The sequence below is a fragment of the Urocampus carinirostris genome, chromosome 4 (assembly GCF_059441175.1).
Source record: "Urocampus carinirostris isolate Australia breed hairy pipefish chromosome 4, RoL_Ucar_1.0, whole genome shotgun sequence".
Lineage (NCBI taxonomy): Eukaryota > Metazoa > Chordata > Actinopteri > Syngnathiformes > Syngnathidae > Urocampus > Urocampus carinirostris.
Window position 1 is genome coordinate 37,707,225 of NC_142352.1, and position 13,391 is coordinate 37,720,615.

The 13,391-nt window shown below is 40.7% G+C and overlaps 1 protein-coding gene across 1 annotated transcript in view; it reads left to right on the forward strand.

Moving 5' to 3' along the window:
- The window catches only part of pkd1l2b (polycystic kidney disease 1 like 2b), a 45,314-nt gene that overhangs the window by 15,696 nt on the left and 16,227 nt on the right, over positions 1–13,391 (forward strand). The window contains exons 13-27 of the mRNA XM_088334452.1: positions 1,184–1,372; positions 1,443–1,585; positions 1,670–1,849; positions 1,917–2,054; positions 3,071–3,220; positions 3,307–3,431; positions 3,916–4,036; positions 4,125–4,253; positions 4,341–4,566; positions 5,761–5,951; positions 6,043–6,273; positions 9,482–9,583; positions 10,520–10,698; positions 11,000–11,146; positions 11,215–11,414. Coding sequence (XP_088190578.1) covers positions 1,184–1,372; positions 1,443–1,585; positions 1,670–1,849; positions 1,917–2,054; positions 3,071–3,220; positions 3,307–3,431; positions 3,916–4,036; positions 4,125–4,253; positions 4,341–4,566; positions 5,761–5,951; positions 6,043–6,273; positions 9,482–9,583; positions 10,520–10,698; positions 11,000–11,146; positions 11,215–11,414 — 2,451 coding nt within the window. The remainder of the gene's footprint in view (positions 1–1,183; positions 1,373–1,442; positions 1,586–1,669; positions 1,850–1,916; positions 2,055–3,070; positions 3,221–3,306; positions 3,432–3,915; positions 4,037–4,124; positions 4,254–4,340; positions 4,567–5,760; positions 5,952–6,042; positions 6,274–9,481; positions 9,584–10,519; positions 10,699–10,999; positions 11,147–11,214; positions 11,415–13,391) is intronic.

Genomic DNA, 13,391 nt, shown 5'->3' on the forward strand with positions numbered 1-13,391 from the left:
CTAATAAGCTAGCTAGACAGCTTGCTAAATAGCTATAAATATAGGGAGACAGCTAGCTACAAAGCTAAAAAGGTAGCCAGATAACTAGCTAAAAAAAACTTCACATTATATGCTCATTCGCTTTATAAAACCCATATATTGGAATTCAGTTAGTTGTATTTTCTGTAAAATAAATCAGTAAAAGGTTGAATACATAAATGTGTTTAATACAAGAATAAATTCTCATTTTATTCTCTTAATAAATTTATTTAAAATAATTATCAATATTTAAATGTATTTTATCTGTCCATGAAGCCCATGAACTGGAATTGATTTATTGGAATTTCTAAAATAACAACTTATCATGTTATTACTTTGTTATTGCTATGTTATTTCCAGGTTGATTATTAAAACTGGGAGAAAAAGATCCAGTCAACCAATGAAAAAAATCATTTTACTTGAAAATCACAATGACCGAGGACTGGTGAGCTATTTTTAGAACAGGTCCGCATGCACTTCAAGTGTCGTTATCGGGCACCCTGGTGCGCGCGGGCACCACATTGAAGACCCCTAACTTAAAGGGACAGAGTGTACTATTTAGTGCCTAGTAGTGGTTAAAAACATTCAGTAGAAAAACAGTAACTGAAAAAAAATATTTAAAAAACTATATAACTAGTATAGAAAATAAATATTTCTGTTACACCTGTTTCAGAACAAAAGCTAAAAGAGGCAAACCAAAAAAGCAGAGTGAAGCCCTTTACTTTCGGTTGCCACAGGGACAACGGACTTACATGTTCACATTTTCAGTTGCAGCTTGTTGCTTTCTACGAATGGAGCATCTTTCATTTGTTCATTTAAATTTGTGTTGTTGCCACAGTAGCGGGCCACTCTACCACACAAATGACCTGTTGAAAAAAATTCCCCTGCGCACTTCCTGTTTGCTGCTGTCAATTTGAGCTTCTAATAGTCTGTAGTCTGCAATAGTCTTTGATCTGTCCAGCCCTTTGAATCTCTTTGTGATTAAGGGCTATACAAATAAACATGACTTGACTTGACTTAATAGGGCCAGGCGGATTGATTCTGCTATCCAAAACTCTTCGCTGCCCTCTTTTCTGCCTGGCAGGCTAGCCTTTTCTTGTAAATAAAAAGAAAATAATAATAACAAATAAAGTAAAACAAAATAAATATGCTTTTATTAAAACAGGAAAATTGGAGCGAGGTTATGCCAAATACATCCTACCCATACCTGATCCAGAACCAACTCAAGTCCCCTCAGAACCGACATGCAGCATCTTCCCACTGTCGGGTACTGTGCTTGACTCATTCGATATCTCCTGTCAAGCTAGTTCTTTTTGTTCTTCTGGGTGCCTTTATTGTTTCAAGACAGACACAGGTGAGAAAGTGCAATCTAGCATTTGTGAATTCAAATGGATAATCAACCAACCCGCTCATCTCTCTTGAAGGGAAACATCTGCGGTGCAGTGATATTGAAAACGTGAAATCTATCTTGCTTCCCGTTGGAGATGAAAAAAACAACTACAATTTATCTATTGTGGTAACTGTAAAAAATGAATATACAGAATTTACGACAACTGTCCCCACTCAGGTAATCACTAATGGTGAAAAAATCAAATTTGAAGAGGACTTTTCTTGACCTGGGTGGTAAACTTTCTGCAAATACCTTTCGAAGGTTCGGGAAAACAACTCCAGTGCTTCCGTGGAAACTCTCCAGTCAGTTTTAGAAGATACTGTCTCACAGTTGGAGCAGGAAGGCCTTCTGTCCGGTGAGGCCCTTGGCCAAATAGTCACTTCTGTAGCTGACATGCTCAACACAGACTCTGATGAGGATCAAAAAGACGCTAGGAAGAAGGTTTGTAGAAAATTGATTATTTTGTCCTATCGATACCTGACATCAACACCGTTTTCCTTGACTTCAGCTCAGGGAGGAGATGCTCAGCAAAATGACGACAGTGCTGCTGGACTCCCCGTCAAACACAAGTCATGAGGTACAAGTGACAGCTAAAGCCGTAGCCGGACTCACGCAACGTTCAGATGAGCTCAGTCCAGCTGCTCAGGTACTGCTAATTTTAAGATTTGTTAAATTTGGGGAGAGGTGGGGTAATTGTTCCATTTATATGCCCCACACAGTTCACGGTTCACAGATCCCTTAACTCAAGGGTCAGGGACGTATGGCTGGCAAGCCTGATACCGCTCTTTTCATGACTACATCTGGCTTGGAAATAAATTGAGTGCTATAGTAATTTTCTCTTTTACTTTCCAAATTTACAGTATGCCAGTATTTCTTAATTATTTTCTGTCACGCCCCTCTTTGGTAAAAAATCTACTTGCACCCCCCTCCAAGAAGTCTGTCTCCTCATCCGTTCTAATGATTTTTTTCATGGGGTCACTGCTCCACTTCGTATCTCCACTTCATACTCAATACTCATTGAGGTTAAATGTAAATAAAACACTGCCAAATGAGAGCACCACTGATCCCTAGTGTAGTGGAGGTGCAATTGCGCTTGATGGTTTGGAAAGTAAAAAAAAAAGTTCCCAGGGTCAAACTCATTAACGACCCCTTGATGGGCGACCCGTTCCACTATTTGAGAACCACTGGTTCAAAAAGGTTCCCGAACTCTGCCGTAACCACTTAGGTCGTCTTGCCACCACTCAGGATGTGACCCTCGACAGCTCTTTTCACTGCTGATGGCTCCTGCCCTGAGTTTGGTTTGTGGCAAAGTTGATGTTGTTTGCCGAGTTTTTTCTGTCTTCCTCTCCTTCTGCTCCATTAGACTGCGCCCTGGAGAATGATTTTGGCCAGTCCTTATCATCTTTTGACGTGATTATACCACTGCAGTTTTCCTCTGTAGACTGTTGACAACATTTCTTCATAGGGTCCAATTTGCCCTCTGATAGTGTCACACACTGTGTCGATTTTTACATAAAGTTTGTCGCAGATGCCCAGAACTTTCCTGTTGCATTACAAATCCATGGCCTAGACATTTCTTTTGCAAATACAAAAATCTGCAATACTCTGATCGTGACCCGACTACGTCCTGCATTTAAAATGTACGGAATGTTTCCCCTTTAGGAAGAGGCAAGTTCATTGCTGGTTGACCTGAGTTCTTCACTCAACACTATCAGCGTTAACCAGGATGGGAGTAATGATGACGTAGAAGTTATGGACGGAGCAGCACCAATTGTTGAAGCAGCCAGTAATATTTTGAATGCTTCGTCAAATGTAAGAACAAAATTACAAATGCTGCTCTTTGTTGTATTTTTTTTTTTTAATTCTAACTAAAACATACAAAAAAATTGTTTCTCCAGGAAAAGGTTTCCAATTCCCTACTGACCGGAATGAGTAATATACAGAATGCCTTGTTGAATCATAAAAAGTTGAATGGAGATCCGATTATAATTGACTCTAATCAGATCAGTGTGTATGTAAACAGGTAAGAACACGTACAACGTAAGAAAATGGTTCAATAATACAGCTGTTTGGCAATTTCATCGAACAAATGTACCTAATCAGTGATTGTAGTTAAAACAAGTTAGTATCTTGACACTGCAAATCAGGTTGGGCATTTTGCAGGGTCGGCAGCACGGCTGGGCAGTGGTTAGCGCGTGTGCTGCACAGTTCTGAGGTCATGAGATCGAACCTTCCTGTATGGAATTTGCATGTTCTCCCTGTGCTTGCGTGGGTTTCCTCCAGGCACTCCGATTTCCCCCCACATTCCCCAAAACATGTATGTCAGTTTAATTGGCCGGTCCAAATTGTCCTTAGGTGTGAGTTGTCTGTCTCTGTGTGCCCCGCAACTAGCTGGCAACCAGTTCAGGGTGTCCCCTGCCCACTGCCCGGAGATAGCTGGGATGGGCTCGAGCACCCCCGTGACCCCACTGAGGATAAGGGGTGCAGATAATGTATGGATTTTGCAGGGTTTCTCCAGGGTCCATGCAGATGCAGGAAATCAACATTGAGAGGAGCAGCGCTTCTAGATTTTCCTTTCCAACTCTTCCTTCCGATGTTTTGTCGCCAGATGAGCCAGTGGATGTCAGAGTAAGTTTAGGCAATTTTATTTAGAGAAGATGAACTGATCATCATTTGTCTGTTTTCCAATCTTTATGCTGTTGCTAATACCTCACAGATGATGAGTTTTGAAAAGAACCCATACTCGTGGAAGGGTGGAAATATTTCAGGAACTGTGGGATCTGTCTCGCTCACTAGAACAAACGGCACTGTTATCCCTGTTAAGAATTTGCCTGAAGAGATTGAGGTAGCATACACTCGCACCTTTTTAAAAAATCTGTAAATCTCCATTAATATTCACACTAATGTGTTTTTGTACAACCTGGATTTTCAGATACTACTACCAAGGCCAGACGTTGGGCAGGAGAACAGCACAGTTCTGGACTTGGCCAATTTTAGCACTTTAATAATCGACGTTCCTTCACCTGATGTAACACTAGTGCTGAAAATGGAGCCCTCTGAAAACATCACCTTTGTGTTACTTCTGGGCTATAAAAATTATCCGACAAATGAGGATTATGTGGCCAAAACTGAGATGCCGCTTGTAAATGTAAAAGAAGGTACATTAAAACGAAACAATCCGTGTTTTTTTAAAAAACATCTATCTGCTTTAAAAAGGACAGCAACACAAATAATTAATATGTTATATGCCTGCCCACTGCCTAGATACAACTCTTGGGCTATCATTGTGTTTTTGGAATATTGATTAAGCAGCTGAATTAACAAGTTTGTTCTATAAAGACCAATCATGGCTCAGGTTCAGAGAAAAGTTGAACCATGCTAGATTATTACTGGTAATTTTTGTGTACTTTTCAATGGCAAAAAATATTTGCACCCTAAAATTGATGATAAATTTGGGGATTTTGCTTTTTAACTCTTGGGCTATTCCACAAACAGAATATCAATCACCCAAATGCTTTGAATTTCTTTTAAATAATACATACACCAAGAAATGTGGGCAAAATTTTGAATTGCAAGGTGATACGTTTATTGATAAGTTTATTCTGTTTTTTCACATTGGAAAAATGCTAAGGAGATTTCGTAGAATGCCGGTTCTTTGTTCTAACATACTCATTGTTTATTGTTTTTACTATTGGACAATTTTGACTAGCCACCAATCGTTTTGTACTTGGATTTCCACACACTTTAGCTGATCTGGGTTTTTTGTGACCTTAATAAGTGCTGTAGAAAGGGATGGAATTCTCTTATCTGAAAGCTCCTCTCTGGGTCCTCCTTGCAAGTTCAAAATCCATTGATGTCTTCTGGGGTTTTTTTCGGGCGTCTAAATTTAGGCGGGGAGACTTAATTGGATTTGAACTTGCAAGAACAGATTTGAACTTGCGCTTCTCTCAGCGTTGTCTTGTGGTCCCGGTTCAAACTCTTGGTGGGCCTGACCCGCAGGCCGCAGATTTGAGACCCCAGGTGTAAACAGTGTATAATAGTAAAAACTACTAACAGCAGTGATGTATTATAGTCAAAATAATCAAATAATCAAATAAAAAAACGGGTACATCGTGCAATCTCCTTTGCAGTTCCCCCATATTAAAAACAGAATAAACTAATCAGAAGGTTACGTATTTAAATTAAGAAATATAAATGCTAACTTTCTCTTTCTAAAAGTAATACCCAGCTAACTGCTCATATATAGTACATTAAATCGTCATGTTGCCATAAATTTAGTCCAACATACCTTTTGTATTACAATAAACAGCTACTAAGATGGCTAGCTAAATATTGGTTATGGTTTACCACAGAGGAAAAATATACCTGGATTCTCAGTCCTGAAGACCGAACAGGAGACACTGGTGTTCACTTCCTCGTCTTGAAGCCCAAAGTCGAGCCAGGCGTCAAATCCGTTAATGCCACCGTCACTGTTGTAACCATCGCCGCCCAATGCAAGTATTGGGATGAGGAAGAGTTGACTTGGAGCGAAGATGGCTGCAGGGTAATCAGCAATGCTTTTCATTTCTGTCACTGTATTAAGCTGACTTTTTAAAAGCATCCCTCATCACCGTTCTCCTTCATTCTTTCTCCAGGTCGGCCCACTCACAACACCTTTGCAGACTCAGTGTCTGTGCAATCACTTGACTTTCTTCGGCAGTTCTTTCTTTGTCATGCCAAACCTAGTGGATGTGACGCGTACTGCAGAGCTTTTTGCCACATTCTTTAACAATCCCGTGGTTGTGTGTTTTGTGGGGGCCATCTTCGGCGCTTATCTTCTGGTGGTTGTATGGGCACGCAGGAAAGACATACAGGACTCTGCTAAGGTAAACTTTAAAAGCTTTGGTTTTATCAATGCTGGTTTTTTTTTAGACAAATTATAATGTGTAATGCTATTGTAAGTGTACAGTAATCCCTTATTTTTCACAGGGGCTGAGTTCCAAAAAGGTCCCTCGATATTCAAAAGCCTCGAAGTAGAAACATTATGTATTCAATAATTTATACATTCAAACTAAAGAACAAACCCAATTTACAGGCTCAAGTGTAAATAAAAACAGTGTACTTTATGAACCTTTTTCTTTCACAAATATCTTCTGTACTCTCAAATATCCTTCTAGAAGGTCAAGAAGTTCAACTTTATTTTAAGAGAAACTTGAAGTTGAAAAAGATTTGCGCATACATAATGTGGGTTCGTCAAGTCGTTTTGTGTATTTGTACCACTCATACCATAACGTCATTGACGCACAGGCAGGAATAAGCATAAAAGGGGCTGGGCGACTGTTAAACCAATCACAATACAGAACACAACGCTCTATGAAAATCCGCGAAGTAGCAAAACCACGATAAATAAATCGTCATACAGCAAGTGATTACTGTCTCATCTCATCTCATCTCATTCGCTGCACCGCTTATCCTCAGTAGGGTCGCGGGGGTCCTGGGGCCCATCCCAGCAGTCATCGGGCAGTGGGCAGGGGACACCCTGAACCGGTTGCCAGCCAGTCCCAGGGCACACAGGGACAGACAACTCGCTCGTTCATTCACACCTAGGGACAATTTGGCCAATCCACCTGAAATGCATGTCTTTGGAATGTGGGAGGAAACCGGAGTGCCCGGAGGTAACCCACGCAAGCACGGGGAGAACATACAAACTCCGCACAGTAAGTCCGGTACCTGGATTTGAACCCACACAGGAGGTTCCCAAGACCTTAGAACTGTGCCGCACACGCGCAAACCACTGCTCCGCCGTGCTGCCCGGGATTACTGTATACCTCACTATTTAATTGTCAGATTTTGTAAAAAAAACTTTAAAAAAAATGCATACTAGAACAAAATAACTTTATTTAGTTTTCTGGCAGCAATTTGAAATGGTGGCAGGATTGTACTGTGTCATAATCAAGTTTCAATATACCAGATTCATACACAAAACAGAAAAAGTCCCACTTGATTGATTCATATTTTCAAATAATTTGTTGAAAATATTTGAAATTGTTTTCTAAGAAAGTTGGATATCATATTTTTTAGCCGATACCAATAGTCTTCAACACCAATATCTGGTACTGATAATCATTAACATTGAAATACATCTCATCTCTCATCTCATTAGCCGTACCGCTTATCCTCATTAGGGTCGCGGGGGGGCTGGAGCCCATCCCAGCCATCTCCGGGCAGTGGGCAGGGGACACCCTGAACTGGTTGCCAGCCAATCGCAGGGCACACAGGGACAGACAACTCATTCGCTCATTCACACCTAGGGACAATTTGGACTGGCCAATCCACCTGAAATGCATGTTTTTGGAACGTGGGAGGAAACCGGAGTGCCCGGAGGAAACCCACGCAAGCAAGGGGAGAACATACAAACTCCGCACAGGAAGTCTGGAGCTGGATTTGACATGAACTTTGCCGCACAAGCGCTAACCACTGCGCCGCCGTGCTCATTGAAATACATTTCATTCCCAAAATAATATTTTCCTTAAATACTGTCCGGAACTTTGTTACTCTCTGCTGCCATCATAAAGTCATGATCGCAGCTCGCTTGTCAAGTATGTACATTTCTTAGACGCAATTGAATAAACTCTTCTTTTTCATCTTTTTGGGGATTTGGGTTGGTTCTTGGGTGTATTAGTAACAGCCCTTTTCTTACTTTTACCATTTTCATGCTACACCAACAAATAACTGCAATGGGCAGGATAGAGTCCCTCTGCGGGCCCCCTCGGACCTCTCCCTTTTCCTGTTTCCTAATGTGTTGCATGTCGCCCAACAATTTTGATAAAAGTTAAAATAAAAGTAGATAGGCGTGATGGGGAAATATGATTGAAGCTCTCTGAACTCAGTTGGGCGTTGTTAACACATACTTTAAAAGTTAAATAATCTACTTTCAACTTTTTAAGAACAAACCACACCCTTGACATTGCATTTAATCATTATACACTGAGTGGTTGGTGCATCTGCGTTTACAGTTCTTAGGTCATGGGTTCAAATACAGATACCAGCCTTCCTTGTACAGAGTTTGCATGTTCTCCCCGGGCTTGCATCGGTTTCCTCTGGGTACTCCGGTTTCCTCCCACATTCCAAAAACATGCATGTCAGGTTAATTAGCCGGTCCAAATTGTCCCTAGGTGTGAATGAGCGAGTGAGTTGTCTGTCTCTATGTGCCCTGCTCAGGGTGTCCCCTGCCCACAGGCTGAAGATTTTCCTTTTTTTTTTACCATGTGGCAATTTGTTTTTCTAGTAAAACATGGAAAAAACTCAGACAATTTTGTACATGGGAGATTGCAGGATATCTTGCTGATTTTAATTCTATTTTTAATGGTGCTTTACAGAATTTGTTTTTTCGTTTGCATTTCTTAGATGCGCTTGCATAACTCTTCTTTTTTTAATTTTTGGGGAGTTTGGGTTGGCTTTTGGACTGTATTTGAACCAGGCCTTTTTTTTCCTTTACTATTTTCATGCATGACAAAAAAAAACACGGGGAAGAGCATGAAATCCCTCAAACATATACATTTTAGAGAACATATTCTACTTTTAACTTTTTGAGGACACTTCAAAAAATGCACCTCACCTTTAAGTAATAAGACTCCTAAAATAAATTTTAAAACAAAATTATCAAATTATGTAGGGATATATGGTAATTGTAGTCAAGTCAAGTCAAGTCATTTCCATTTGCATAGCCCTTGATCACAAGGAGTCTCAAAGGGCTCCACAGACCACAGATTATGCAAACTACAGACTATTATTACACTATCCCCTGATCTAAAACCTACAAGAGTGCAAGGTACTTAAAAGAGGATTATTTTACTTAATTTTACCACTGGACTTTTTGCAGTAAAATAGTTCATCCCTTTTCTCATGGCAATATTTTGCGAGATTGAAAACTTTACAAATACAGTAGCAGACAGGTTTTATTTTTGAATCCGAGGGCATAAAAAGTACAGTATTTTTCCTACACTGGATGTCATATTGTACAAACGTGCCAGGTTTTGGTCCCATTAAAGTGTTTCCTGAAGCCTTGCTAATGTTGCGTGTCTTAATCTGTAGGTCAAAATAACAGTGCTTGAAGATAACGACCCACTGGCAGAATACTGCTACATACTCACAGTCAGCACAGGGCATCGTCATGGTGCATCCACCTCTGCACAGGTGAGTTGCATGCTCATCTCCTTACACGTATTCCCAAATTAATAAACATGCAAAATGTAAGGAAATAGGACATGGTTTCTTTTATAAAAATTATATGTATGTATTTAATTGCTATGGCCGGGGCCCCACTCAGGGGTGCAGAAGCAAAATGCAGGAAAACAGGTTATTACAGTGGTCTTTTTTTGAGGCAGAGTTCGGTACACGGGGAGTCTAAGCAAAAACCAACAACGAAAAGTGGCAACGGTTCTAGCGACAAACACGAAGCCAGCCAGGAACAAACAAACGTAGGGGCACAGCAAAACCGGCGCCGGGCTAGCTGGCCAAACAACACAATGGGCAGCCACAAGCGTCAACCGGGGGCAACCAAAACATGAAATCCCTCGGCAACCCTGACGCTAACAGAGAGCTAGCAGGACAAAATTATACCAACCATGACATTTGCAGCTATAGACACACAAAAAGCCACAATCGCCTACCTAAAGGAAGCTAAGGCAAACAAGGAATGCACGCTGTAACAGCGGCAGGTAAACTTACCCCTCACAGCTTTTGGAGGTCAAAGCACACAACTTGGACAAAACAATCACAAGGCCCCCAGCAACACGGTAAGCAAAATTCCAATTTTTCCAACCAGAAATAAGTTGTATGCAATCACTGTGTGCTAAAATCACTGTTTGTTTCAAAGCTGCCTCACATGTAATGACAATCGGATTCGCCATTTCAACCTCACAGAGTTACAGGAAACAAGCCCGATGGGTCAACTTTGGGACAAAATTTCTCAAGTTCCCCGGGGCGTGGAATATTATGCAACATATTAGCACAATTGTGGGGAGAAAAAGTATACGTTATGTGCCTAATTGAAAAAAAGTATATATTTTCGAGAATACCTTTAAACATTTCGCAAGAGTCTGTGTTTCTGAACAAAACATCAATTCACAGGTGACGGTAACACTGTTGGGAACAGAAGGGGAAAGTGAGCCCCACCATCTGACTGATCTGGAGAAACCCCTATTTGAGAGGGGCGGAGAGGATGTATTTCTCCTAACCACGCACTTTTCCCTCGGCGAGTTGCAAAGCATCAGGCTGTGGCACGACAATTCGGGCGCACACCCTGCATGGTAGGGTCTTCAAGATGACTTCACTGTACTGTTAAACTCAGAGACAGGACTCGTGTTAGCTACCTAGGGGGATAACCGATGTTGAACATGAAAGTAGAGCCTGACTTGACCAGGGCTTGAACTTGTTTTGAGGGACCGAGCTTCTCTTTCACAGAGGCATACTTCTAATCATCTGAAATGGCTCATTTTATGCCAAACTATAGGCAAACATATTTTTTAGGAAAATTTCACATTATCTACCGATAGCAGTGCAAAAAAGAAAAAATTCAATGAAATGAAAAGAAATGATTTCCACGTGCAGGTACGTCAACAAAGTCATGGTGCAAGATCTGGAGAGTGGTCAGAAGTGGCACTTTCTCTGTAACTCCTGGCTTGCTGTCGACGTTGGAGAGTGTGCTCTCGACAAAGTATTTCCAGTAGCTACTGAGGAGGATCTAAAAAGATTTAGGTGTGATCAGTGATAGACCCGCGCCATAAACAATTCCACTTTTGACCTTTTTTGAAATGTGTCTTTAGCAATCTATTCTTCATGAAGACAGCTAAGGATTTCCGTGATGGACACATATGGTTCTCAGTCATCAGCCGCCCTCCGTGCAGTACCTTCACTCGAGTCCAACGAGTATCCTGCTGCTTTTCCTTGCTACTCTGCACCATGTTGACTAGCATTATGTTTTGGGGAATCCCCAGTGATCCCTCAGAGCAGACCATGGACCTCGGTATGACCTGTTTTTGCATGGTTATTTGCCACAGTATGTGCAACGTTTATGCGCTAATGGCAGAGTTGGGAGGGTTAGTTTAAAAATGTAAACTGACAGTTACTTTTTACCTGTTGATCAATGTTATCAGTGATGTGATCCAAGTACCATAATATTGCAGTAATGTTACTTGATTACTTTGAATTATTTTTTGGATTACTCCAATATCGAATATGCTAATAAAAGACCAAATATACTGTATTACCTATAAATACAATTACTAAGTTTTGTTGAAGATAAATGACCAATGTAACCTTGAAAAATAAATAAAGGTAACCGAGATTAAGTAGGCAGCACGGAGGCGCAGTGGTTAGCGCTTGTGCGGCACAGTTCATGTCATGGGAACCTGTTGTGGGTTCAAATCCAGCTCCAGACTTCCTGTGCGGAGTTTGTATGTTCTCCCCGTGCTTGCGTGGGTTTCCTCCGGGCACTCCGGTTTCCTCCCACGTTCCAAAAACATGCATTTCAGGCAAATTGGCCGGTCCAAATTGTCCCTAGGTGTGAATGAGCGAATGAGTTGTCTGTCCCTGTGTGCCCTGTGATTGGCTGGCAACCAGTTCAGGGTGTCCCCTGCCCACTGCCCGGAGATGGCTGGGATGGGCTCCAGCCCCCCCGCGACCCTAATGAGGATAAGCGGTATGGCTGATGAGATGAGATGAGATTAAGTAGTTACTTGGAGACCAATAAAAAGTGCTCACATTTTAAATGTAATTAGTAGATTAAATTGTCTTTATTTTCATTTTTATCAAAGATGTGAAAACATTGTATTCAAAGAGATTTGACATGGCACTCCAGGGTAAACATATAATGAGGACTTTAAAGAGAAAAGGATAAGACTGTCAGGATAAATCAGGATAAAAAATATTAACAACGTAATGTTTAGAATCTGGCCTAAGTTATAATAATAGTGCAATGTTTATGAATGAAAAAGAATACAGTAGTGCATTGTGACAATAGTGCAATGAGAAGAAGTGTAATAACATTGAGCAGCAACAAAAATCATCAAGATACGTCTCAAGGTATATATTTTCACAGTTTTGTGCTATAACAAATAGCAGCAACAAAAAAAAGAAGAAACCCAAAAATAAGTTGCAAGATATGTTTTTCATAGTTTTGTGCACTCGTTTAGGGTGATGATGGCCCCGAAGGAGAAGCTGTCTCTGAGCCTGTTTTTCCTAGTTTTGAGAGACCTATAGCACTTAACAGAGGGCAAAAGGTCAAAAAGATGGTGGCCTGGGTGGGAGAATCCTTTATAATGTTGATGGCTCTGCTACGGTATTACAAGCCATTAATGTACAGTTAGTACTGTGTATTGAGCAAGAATAAAACTTTCTCTTTCACATCACAAATGCTGTTTTAGTTCACATTAAAACCACATTAAGAACCTCCTATTGTTTAAAACACACAACAATTTCACTTTCTTAATTTCCAATAAACTCTGGGATATCTTTTTATCTCTCTGACTCTCTAGGGCCAGTAATTGACATTATGATTGACACAATTGGTCTATCATGTGAATGCAAATATAAGACACATGTAAATGAGTAGATGAAGTCAATGAATGGATGCTTGAAAAGATGCTGTGGATGAGGGTACACACCCGCAGTGAATTGCGTTAATCATTTTATTTAATGTTATTTCATTTATATTTCCATACTTGTTTGTTGATGTTATCTTGTTGGTTGCGCTTTATTATATGGCACTTTTCTGTTAGTTTTGCGAAGATTTCGGTCATTAAGTCATGATTTGTACTCTGGCACCTGGGTTAGCTGCGAGGGAAACCTGAGAGTGAGTGCATCGTGTGTGTGAAATAAATAAGACAGCAGAGCGAGCGAGAGGTGTAAACTGACATCGCGAATATAAACAAAACTAAAGCAACTGAGGAAAATAATAAAGAGTCAAAATTAATGCACACGAACGGGACTTTATCATTGTTCC